The 12,197-nt window shown below is 30.8% G+C and overlaps 1 protein-coding gene and 1 long non-coding RNA gene across 2 annotated transcripts; both read right to left on the bottom strand.

Moving 5' to 3' along the window:
* Nucleotides 1-446: 446 nt before the first annotated feature.
* Nucleotides 447-1,575, bottom strand: LOC127093536 (uncharacterized). Its single transcript, XR_007792563.1, has 3 exons — nt 1,225-1,575; nt 1,057-1,122; nt 447-916 (listed from the first exon to the last, which is right to left on the bottom strand). It is a non-coding gene; the product is annotated as an uncharacterized LOC127093536 (long non-coding RNA).
* An 8,103-nt stretch (nt 1,576-9,678) lies between these two features.
* On the bottom strand, nt 9,679-11,349 carry LOC127098046 (putative 12-oxophytodienoate reductase 11). The gene is made up of 4 exons (XM_051036547.1): nt 11,189-11,349; nt 10,983-11,123; nt 10,787-10,917; nt 9,679-10,703 (listed from the first exon to the last, which is right to left on the bottom strand). The coding sequence occupies exons 1-4, from the start codon at nt 11,260-11,262 to the stop codon at nt 9,916-9,918; spliced, it is 1,134 nt and encodes a 377-aa protein (XP_050892504.1). The 5' UTR covers nt 11,263-11,349; the 3' UTR covers nt 9,679-9,915.
* Nucleotides 11,350-12,197: the final 848 nt, after the last annotated feature.

The raw sequence follows: 12,197 nt of genomic DNA, 5'->3' as shown, positions 1-12,197 counted from the left end.
TGACAAAAAAAACATTTCAATATGCAACTAAGGTAAAAATTTAAGTATATCATCTATATTTATATATCTATACAAATAGATGAAATGAGAAAAGAGAATAATAAACTTTACATGAACTAACAAAGTTTTCAACATTGGGGGAAGTAAGAATTCTCTAACGGAGAAGATATAAAAATTGAATTCCTCAATTCAAATTTATAATTAAAAGGTTTAAATCCTAGGATTAAAAGCAACAACTATTAAAATGAAGTGTGACTTATGATCCAACACCTAAGCATCGTAATATCTTGATATGTCCAACCATTCTCATAATATTCAAACAAGCCATAATAATCAGTATAAAAGCTATTCAAAACAAAACCAGAACTAATGTGAACCATACCACAAAACTCAAACCATCAAGTATAGCTTAGCTTACTCAAAACTAATAATGCTACACAACCCAAACAACTGAACAATGAAATAGTTTTATAATCATATTGAAATATCAAGAAAGTACAAAATAAATAGAAAATAAAACAGAAACAATGAGGCTGCAAAAACAGTAGTTCAAAAATACTTGCCCCAATCACAAATAACTAATTCTAAAAACAAATATTCCTCTATAACAACTTAAACTTATTTCTGTCAGATGCAAGACTAGCATGATAAAGAGCCTATTTGTTAATGCTTGAAAAAAGTGATTTCAAACTTGTGTAAGAAAATGATTATTTCTTCATAGCAGTAACTAATGATTCTTCATAGCAGTAGTTATAGCTTTAAAAATCACTTTTTATTTGAGCAGCTAGTTATTAGTAGCTATAGATAACATGAAGTTTATAACGGCCAAGAGTAAAACCTCAGGCTTCTTATTCCGGAAGTTGTCGGCGAGCTGAGTAGGAACAATATTTACCGACAACACCTTCACAAAATCAATCTGAAGAAGCAGTTTTAGAATCGGAGTTAAAACAAAACAAAGTCAAACCCATCAGAAATAGTTCAACCAAACTTAACATTTCAACCATAGTCAGAGAGAAAGAGAGGGAAAGAGAGAAAGAAAGATAAGGAGTAACTTACATCGGTGGTGATTTGTGGTTGAATAATGGACGGCGACGGTTCTTCGTTAAACGATGAAACCACGAACTAGCATCAACCGAAAAATTGGAAGGTAGAAAGAGTTAGTTCTTAAACGATGAAACCACGAACTGGAAATTGAAAGGATGAACCCTAGAATCAACCGATTACCTGAGAGAATGATGAACCCTAGCGGAGTAACGTTGTTGTTTGTGCGTATGAATCTCACGAAGAAGTGGAACTAATGAATTGAGATTTGAGACTGAGAGAGAGTCTTGGTTTTGGTTGGGCCGGCCGATTGATTTAGGAATTTATGGTCTATAACATAATTTCTACTGAACCGGTCGGTTTAGGATATCATCGGGTCCATAAATTCAAACCTAAACCGACCGGTTTAACCCATGTGAACCCAAGATTATTCAAACCGTCAAACCGAAAAACCGACTCACCCGAACCGGTGTCTAAGGGGCCACATGGTTTGGTCGGTTTGGGCTGGGTTTCTTTATTCTGTCCAGCGCTACCTTTTACCATAGGTATGAATAAACAAAGATATATGTTTATCTCTCCATCAAAGTTCCAACCAAAAATTAATCACAAAAAAATCATTAATTAAAATTCCATAATAAATACAACAACATAGAACTTATTTCTATTCTTTTAAAATAAACAATTTCCTTACATAACTAACATATGTGTAACAAATTTTTTGTGATAAATTCAAATGAAAATCATTAATATTCTATGGTATATCCAAATGAAAATCACAATACAAAGTAAACAATGAATTCACATCATTAATATTCCTATAAATTTTCTCCATAAATAATTATAAATAATAAACCTAAAGATTGTTAGATCTTGTGTTGGAGATTTAATGTAAAACATGAACAAGAAGATGATGATAATGGTATGATGAAAGTTGCACAAAATAAATTGCAAAACATGTATTTATACTAAACTTTAGGTTCCCCATCAATTCAGGCAAATTGAATGCAAATGGGTAATCTCGCGATTCCCCTTCAGGATACTTTGTAAATCTTAATATGAAAGTATTTTGTTGGAAATTCACCAATTTCCCTTCAAGAAATTCACCAAAACCTATAGAGAATTTCAAAACGAATCTTGATGAGCAAGAATCAATCTTTCTGATTGATTACTCCTCTTATTATTCACTCTTTATTCGAGTGAATCAATCAACATTGATTGTAAGATTTCAATGCACAATGGTAATTAAAAGAAACAAAATTGAATTGGGAAAGTAAGAGAGATTATGGTTTTCGAATAAGGAAGAAGAATAAAAAAATTTGCAGAGTAACTCTCTGCCCTCAAACTGAAATTTTTATTCTTCTGCAACTGCAAATATGTGTTATATTACAATGATAGAGGTTACTCCCTATTTATAGATTTTAGGCCTGTTTGCTCCTCAAGCAAGACCCAAAATATCTAATTATGCTAATACTACAAAATTAGACCTAAGTCGAAATTCCTATCAAGGTACACTCCTTCAAACATATCGATCAACAATATTTTACAGAATAAAGTTCCCTTATTTATTCTCGTGCACTGGAAAAAAATGACTTAGATATAATTTTTGACACTTGAAACATGTAATTTTCGTATATATTCAGATCTACAAATTATCTCTATTTACAGAGAAATCCATGCCAATTGGTGAAGAAAAGCAACCTTTGAATTACTGAGACAATTTAAAAAATTTCAACCACTACACCACATAGCAACTTATGATTGAAATTATTCATAAAATCAATTTAATCATTATTATTTTTCAATGAAATATTTTGGATATTTCTCCAACAATCTCCCACTATTTTCAAAATATATCTAAATCCATTATTCATGAAATTTCATGGTTTTAGATAAAGGTATCTTACGATTTGAACCAATACTTAGTAAGTTAAATTTTCACTCATCCCTGAATAGATTGGTAGATAAGTTTAGAATCAATTATTCATTAGAATAAGCACGCATAACTCATACATGAAATCTCGATATCATTGATTGAATTATCAATATGACACATTAAATAAGACATTGTATCTCATATCTTTTTCATGAGAATTTAAGAGTCAAACCTCTGAACTCTTTGAAGCGGCACCACTTCATTCTCATATAGGTAGATTATATCAGAAATGCACCCATAATTATACATTTCAGCAAATATATGCTATATGTCTATTAAGAGGAAAACCTCATCCTACCATATTTATTTTTATGGTCCAAGTACTTTTACCCTTTGGGATGTATCTATTGTCAAATACTTCAATCACTCTAATAGTGTACTTTCATCATTGAACTCAAGACTTAATGTTAATCAAGTGTGAGTTGAGTTTCTACTATCGATGATTAATTAGATATGAGCATGTTTCACATCCCTAATGATGTCTTCATTGTCTCTAATTATATCCAAAGACATCATATCTTTGTCAATTCTTTCGTCAAATAATTGCAAGATTTTCATCTTTAATAATCTTTGAATATTCAATCTTTCAACTAGTCATGCATATGATAACTTTATATTCTCTTGATAGTATTTACCAACTACCATTAATCAATGACATTTTTGTCATTTAATACAAGTATCATATACAAAATAAATATATGTTCTTGATAATTTTGACATACTATCATCTTGGCAATTTTGTCATTATTTTATCATATACACAAATTTTATGTAATTATTCTTTTGCTAACCTTTTTAGTTTGAAGTTTTATTTCCATTGAAATATATTTAAGATATACTTAATGCATTAAACATTTATAGCAATCAACAATCATGATCATACAAATTTGTCATGACTAATATTTATATCATAAAGTGAGTTCAAACATGTAATTCTTAAGCTCCATATAAATACAACAACATACAACTTGTTTCTATTATTTTTAAATAAACAATTTCCTTGCATAACTAACATATGTATAACAAATTCTTTGATAAATTCATGTGTTATATTTAACAATATTCTATGGTATATTCAAATAAAAATCACAATACAGATTAAACAATGAATTCACATCATTAATATTTCTATAACTTTTCTCCATAAATAATTGAAAAATTACAATAATCTAAAATATACCAAAATTACTTTTAATATCAAGACGAATAAGAAATAATATTTTCATATTATAATACACATGTAATATGAGATAAATCATTTTAAATTTAATAAATTCTTCCACAAATTAAAATACAACTTAGACATGTCATTTCCATTTTTAACATTTTAGTTGCATCAATTTATGTTACCAATATATGCATCATTAGTTCAAATTCATGATTTTTTATTTATTTAATTTTATACCAAATAATTTTATCCAAAAATAATGTATTATTAATTAAAATAAATTACTTATACCAAAGAATAATACTTAACATGTATTTTACATTAAAGTATACACCATAAACCAAATATATTCTTAATTATTCAAATTCACTTACTTGAATAATTTACAAATCATGCATATATAAATTTATTGCATATGTTAAACTTATCATAAATGAATATTATTTTCAACATATTTTAAAAAGATTTAGAACATCATATAAGATACATTTATTTAAAATAATTATGTACCTTTTACCATGAGTATGAATAAACAAAGATGTATGTGTATCTCTCCATCAAAGTTTCAACCACAAATTAATCACAAAAAATCATAAATTAAAATTCCATAATTTTAAAATTATATGAATTAATTATGTATCTTTCACCATCATTAAAAATTGTTATCATCTTCTTTAAAGTTGGATACTTTAATATTAATTATAGAAAGTATGGATCAAAATCGAAATCGAAAATTGAACCTAAAGATTGTTAGATCTTATATTGGGGGTTTAGTGTAAAATATGAACAAGAAGAAGATGAAAATGGTATGATGAAAGTTACACAAAATAAATTTCAAAGTGTGTGTTTATACTAAGCTTTAGATTTTCCACCAATTTAGGCAAATTAAATGAAAATGGGTAACCCGACAAATCCCCTTCAAGATACTTTGGAAACTTTAACATGAATCACATATTCACGTTAAACATATCGATCAACGATATTTTACGGAAAAAAGTTCCCTTATTTGTTCTCGTGCACTAGAAAAGTAAAAAAAGAGTTAGATATAATTTTTGACACTTGAAACATATAATTTTCGTGTATATTCAAGTCTACAAATTATCTCTATTTATAGAGAAATCCATGCCAATTGGTGAAGAAAAACAAACTTTGATTCTGACAAGACACAACTTTTGGCCATTTATTTTGTTAATTTAATAAATAAATACAAAAATATTCACATAAAGGTTTGAACATGTGACCTTTTAGCCAATAACAAATTTTCCCACCACTATACCACATAGCAAATTATGATTAAAATGATTCATAAAATCAATTTAATCATTATTATTTTTTATTTAAATATTTTGGAAATTTCTCCGATAAAACTATGATAAGTATTTGACATGGTAGCTACACAAAGCACTCTATGACCTTACACCAGTGACGGAGTCAGATAAAAAAATTTGGGATGACCGCTAACGTAAAATAAAGATTATAAATAAAATGTAAATAGTATTTTAAATAAAACATTAAAGTTAAAATAAATACAAAGTTAATTACTAAAAATTTAAATTACATGACTTAAAACTACCTTAAAGTAATGCTTTACGCGTTCCGAGTGACTTGAAATCGTCAATAATTGACTCTGAACTAATGCTTACACTAATCTCCCTTTCAATATATACTGTCGTGCTATCTCCAAGAAACCCATCATCCATCTTGTTTCTCAACTTAGTCTTAATAATTTTCATTGCTGAAAAAGACCTCTTAGTTGTGGCCGTAGAAGCGGGAAGAGTCATGATAAGATGAAGTAGTTTATCAATCAAGAAGTAAGTTTCAGCCTGTCCAGATGCAACCAAACATGAACATAGTTTTTGAATAGTTGATAAATTATTCAAGTTTGATGCTTGACGAGCAACAAATAGAAAATGTTGGAGTTGAAATTGCAAATTATTCTTCTCTTGATCACTAAAATTCATAGGATAATATTTTTCAACTAAAGAACAAATAGTATCAATGCTAAAAGCTTTATATCCATCCTTAGGAGATAAAGAACAAGAAAGAGTTAACAAATTCATTGTTTGCTCACTGAATCTACTATTCAACTCTTGTAACTGTTTGTCGATGGTAGTGAAAAAGATTTCAACTTTAAAGTAATGTTGAATTGTGACTTGATTCTCTTCAAGACGGGAGCGTCCAAATCTTGTTGTTGAATGAACATCATTAAGATCGGGAATCTCAATACCATGTTTTTCACAAAAAGATACCATTTTAGTAAACAATATATCCCAACCATTTTCTCTCAAACCTTGAATAAGATGTTTTGTTGAACGAACCAAGTTCATAGCATTAACTACATCTTGATTATTTTTTTGTAAGGCTTGACAAAGCATATCTGTTATTCCCATGATTTCTTTCATCAAGTGCAAAATAAATATAAAATCAAATGCCTTCAAGTAATTGTAACAACTATCTGCATCCCCACGTGTAGCATAACTCCCTCTATCTTTTGCAATTTTTTTTAAAACTAAACAAGTTGCTTCATACATGTTTATCAAGCTATAAATTGAATCGTAATGTGATCCCCAACGAGTATCTCCAGCTCGTTTTAATGTACCAACTTGATTTGCACCTTTACCAGTTACAATCTCATCAATCTCTAACAAATAAACAATTTCTTCTAATTGGGCAGCTTGTAACTCATCATGACACTTTGTAGAAGAACAAACAACATTCACAACAAAGATCAGTTTCTCAAAAAAATTATGAACAGGTTTGACTTCTCTTGATGATGTAACTAATGCAAGTTGCAGTCGATGAGCAAAACAATGAACATAGTATGCATAAGGACAATCCTTCATAAAGAGGGCTTGTAAACCATTCCATTCTCCTCTCATATTTCTAGCACCATCATACCCTTGGCCACGAATGTTAGAAACATCAAGGTTATGTTGAGAAAGTATATCACATATTGCTTCCTTAAGAGTTAAAGATGTGGTGTCTTTAACATGTGCCACATCAAAAAATCTCTCTTGTATTAAACCAACTTTATCAACAAATCTTAATACAAGAGCCATTTGTTCCTTTTTTGACTCATCACGAGCTTCATCAACAACGATACAAAATTTGGAATCACCAATTTCCTCACGAATACTCTTTTTCATCCTACTAGAAAGAATTTGCAAGAGCTCTTTTTGAATTTGATGTGAAGTATACTTGCAATTTTGTGGAGCATTTTCCAACACAACTTTTGCAACTTCATAATTGTAGGATGCTAAAAGTTTCAATAACTCAAGAAAGTTACCTTGATTTCTTGATTTGCTACTTTCGTTGTGACCCCTAAAAGCACAAGCTTGTAGTGTTAACCAACGAACAGTGTCAATTGAAGTCTTGAGTCGTAACCGATTATTCATTCTTTGACTTGAACTTTGCACTTGAGTAACATTTCTAATATGACCATCTTGATTCAACAAGTCTTGACAAGCTTTCATTGCATTGTTGTGTGGTGAGCAAGGATCTTTCCCTATGTGTTTAAGAAAGGAACAATGTTTTCCATTCCTAACTTTCTTCCAATTTCTAAAACCCATAGAAATAAAGACAAGTGATCCGGGACGTCCACTTAGTTTTTTGCTAAAAAGGTAACATGGTAAGCAATATGCGACATCTTCAGATGGTGAATATTCTAACCATGATGGAAATATGCTAAACCAAGTATGTTGAAACCTTCTCGGATGATCCTCGTTACCGGACAAAGGATAGTTTTCTAAATGAATTTGATATGGATCCCATTTTAGATAAGCTCTTCGTATTGCATCCACTTGATTTGGTGGATATTGCCAAATCGGAGGACGCTTTCCAGGATCGCGTTCCAAAGAATTTTCAAAACCATGATGCTCTTCAATTGTTGGATTCTCAAGAACTGTTTCAAATTCGGATGTCGGGATTATAATTTCTTCATCTCTCTCTTCTCTTTCAGTTTCACATGCTTTCCTTTTGAAAAAAGAATCAATTTTCCTATTATTCATCTTTACTCTTCCTATAATATCATATAAGATCCAAAAATCAATTTAGAGAACATAAAAATTAAAAGAGAAAAAAATTAATAAACTTAATTAATCAACTTTAATCCGTTTTCAAATACCGGTAACTTCACTATTAGAAATTAGCAGCAACAATGATTAAATAAACCTTATTACAGTGTATAACTATATTTGTAAATTACAGTGTTATGAATTGGCTTAATAAACCTCATATAGATTATTTTAACACATCAAGAAAGAAGAACCTAAAAATCTCAAAAACACAAATCAAGCAATCACTTTAATTTGTTACCTTTTATAAAAGAAGAATGAATAAAGTTTTTTACCTGTTAGATGTCGATCACTTTAATCTGTTCCGATTCCGGTGCCGGTAGCAAACCCATATGAGAAAGAAAGGAAATGTAGGAGCTTTTTATCTTATCTGTATTTTAACCTAACATTGAATGAAAAATAAAAAATAAAAAATAATTTTAAATTAAAATAAGGATGTTTTAGTAATTTAATTTATATGAATTAAAAATAAATAAAAAATTGAGGGGTGGTCGTGGCCTTCCCACGTCCCCCTCAGTTCCGCCAATGACTCCTATCATATGGGTCAACTCGGCTCTACAAAGTTGCTACCTAATTCTAACTCAATTATTCACCTTCTGTTACTTGTGCATCACTCACACAATGTAACTAGGACTTGAGCAACTAAGGGATAATCGCAATGTATGGAAACATGGCACTTGAGTTCACATAACTCAATAAATCACAATTCGAATTCACGAAACATCAATCCCCGAACGGGCCTACGTCTAAGCCAGACTCGGCTCATGCATTCTCGTATGATTCGACTTTCACGGTGGATATCGGATCCTCTATGAGGCTTAATCTCGAGTTCAAGCGATCGTAACCCGTATGGGACTCTAACCCACTTAGGGTATCTTTCACCGTATGAGACTCTAACCCACTTAGGTGTCCACCTTCCCCCCATGTTCGTCATGGTTGGGACTCAAACCCAATTAAGGCACGAAACATTGGTGCCACATCCCCATTTTCTGTTTTACATAAGCCTCTCAAATGGTATGTGCACATTCACAAATAATTCTGAATACGTGATTAGTTCTCAACAAATATGACTTTTGGAACAAAGGTTCCTCACCAAAAATATAACTTTTGGAACAAAGATTCCTCACCAAAAATGTCAACAAATTCTCATGATATCATATCAATTCTCATGGCATCATAACATGATCCAATCTCATTATATAAATCACACATGTTTCATACAAAGCTTGTTAATGTATCATTCCCGTGATTGCTTGTTCGTTGTACACACCACGGTTCGATTAGTCCAAGCATCACTATCTAAACCATTTCATGACTTAAGATATCTTTCTGAGTCATTTACCTAGCATTCTCGTAGGTTTACCTCACTCATAAATTTTAGTCATATTATAATCAACGCAACAACAATTCATGCATAGGTTATGAAATGCATCACATAAGAAACACATTAACAATTTATAACATACATCATAATATAATTCATAGCATTCATAATTTACTATAACATGGTACAAGCATAATAGTCTTTTATGTTATCATTCTAACGCATCCGTCAGCGTCCAAAACGGAGTTACAACACTCAAATAATCCAACAATCTAACCTAATCAAGAATATAGGTTAAAACTTGTTCCTTGCACAAATACTCAACAACAAGAGATTAGCATTGGTAGCTTTATTAAATTAAACTCGTTTGCCTGTCTCAAACAGAAGTACAAGGAGTATTTTGTAGAAATGGATAATCAGTATATCCAAGCACAGGGTCGTGTGAATAAAATGTGGTTGGATCAGGGTGGTTGTATTCATCCACATTCAACTCAAATCTTTTAGGGAGATCTGGATTTGCCAAAAAGAGTCGTCCATAAGCCACCAAATCAGCAGCACCAGATTCTATAGCGCGGTTTCCTTCAGTCCGATCGTAACCTCCAGCAACAATAAATGTCCCTTTGAAGACCTTCCTAATAGGCATCAATGACCATTTGGTGGTGTCAGATTTGTTAAATTGTGTGACCATCCTTGGCTCAATCATATGACAGTACAGAATGCCCAATTGATTCAATGATTCAGCCATGTAAATACCCAATCCTTGAGGATCTGTGTCTTCACAATCATTATAATCGGCGAAAGGGGACAACCTCACACCAACCCTGTCAGCTCCGATCTCATCAGCTACTGCCTTCACAACTTCAAGTGGGAAGCGACAACGATTCTCTAAGTTACCTCCATACTTGTCATCTCTGTCATTCACTTTGTCCTTTAGGAATTGATCCAACAGGTATCCATTACCTGCGTGGATCTCTACTCCATCAAAACCTGCTTCCATTGCATTCCTTGCGGCAATTTTAAAATCATTGACAATTATTGGAATTTCATGGGTGTTGAGTCTGCGAGGAGGTGGGTACTTATCAGCTGCAGCAGGATCGTTGGAGATATCTTTTCGAAGGCGCTTGTCTGTGCATGATATCGGGGGTTTACCTTCAGGCTGGAACTCTGCATCCGATTATATATATAGCTATGATTTGATAAAGATACATATAGTTAGCATCTCTTTAAAGAAAAGTTAGATAGGTTACCATATTTGGATACTCTTCCGGCATGCCAAAGTTGACAGAAAAATATGGCTCCTTTTTCATGAACTCCGTTGACAATAGGCTTCCATGCTTCTACTTGTTCCCTTGTCCAAATTCCAGGGGTATGTGGGTACCTTCAATTTGGTGATGCGTGTTAAAACAAGAAGATGGATGATAAAGGATTAGAGTGAGTGATTACCCTTGTGCGGTGGTAGAGACACCAGAAGCTTCTCCAATCAAGAAGGCATCTTTAGTAGCTCTTTGAGAATAATAAACAGCACCATGAGGCTGAGGGACAAAGTTGTAGGACCTTGTTCGCGTTAACGGTGCCAACACTATCCTAAAATAAACATGATCAAAATCATTTCTGAAATGAAATTGAATTGAATGAATTAAAGTAGCTACCTGTGAGATAGATGAAACTTTCCCAGCGTGTATGGGGTGAGCAGAGGTACTGGTGTCTCTCCTCCTTTCGTCATCCTTCAATTTTTTATCAATTCACAACCACAAACGATTATCCCTTATCTTGTAACCAGGATAGGATAGACCCATTTAATATTTAAAATTATAACCAATATATTAATATATTAAATAATTTAATTTCTTACCCACGTTTAATGCATTTAAATATTGTTTGTTTTTTTATTTAAAAAATAATAATTTTATGTAATAAAAAAAATTAAAATTTTCAACTTTTCTTTTTTCATTCTCTTTAATTCTTTTCAAATATAAAAAAAAAACATTTTTCATATTCTTCTTTCTCTCACTTCAGTTTCTCTATATGTGAAATGCATCCCTCTTATTAATTTCTTCTCCATCCTTGATTTTTTAAAAGATAAATTTTTAAATTTTAATCTTTATGAATTTGTAATTTATTTTTATTATAGTAATAAGAATAAAAATATATTATTATTTTATTGAGCTTGAGATGGGTTAATGGTAGAGAAATTAATTTTAGAGTTTTTTTTACTGTTTATTTAAAATTGTTGTGTTTGTATCAATTTTATAATATTAATATGAATTTTCGGAATATGATTTTAATTATGATTTTTTATTGTTTTTAATAATAAACAAAATATTTTAAAAGAAAATCAATTGAACAATCATCAACTCATAATCCTCAAATACATAATGTTACTTATATTTTTTGTTGACGTTGAAAATGAAAAAATCATTCAACGTTTTCAGACTATGAAAAATAGTAGGAAACAATTATAATGTATATTTATATTTTTAAAATTGAAATGTTATATTTATATTAACCTCGTTACTCAAAACTTCTGCATCTGTCCATGTCTTACTTAGATTTGCGTGTTTTGGATTTTCTGCAATTTCATTACATCCCATCAAATGTAACTCATATATTCTAAATAGAGAAAGGATAAATTAAATTTAATGACTCTGATTAAAACCA

This window comes from Lathyrus oleraceus, chromosome 6 (genome assembly GCF_024323335.1).
Source record: "Lathyrus oleraceus cultivar Zhongwan6 chromosome 6, CAAS_Psat_ZW6_1.0, whole genome shotgun sequence".
Lineage (NCBI taxonomy): Eukaryota > Viridiplantae > Streptophyta > Magnoliopsida > Fabales > Fabaceae > Lathyrus > Lathyrus oleraceus.
Note: the sequence above shows the minus strand (reverse complement) of the source record. Positions and strands in the feature narration are given on the sequence as shown.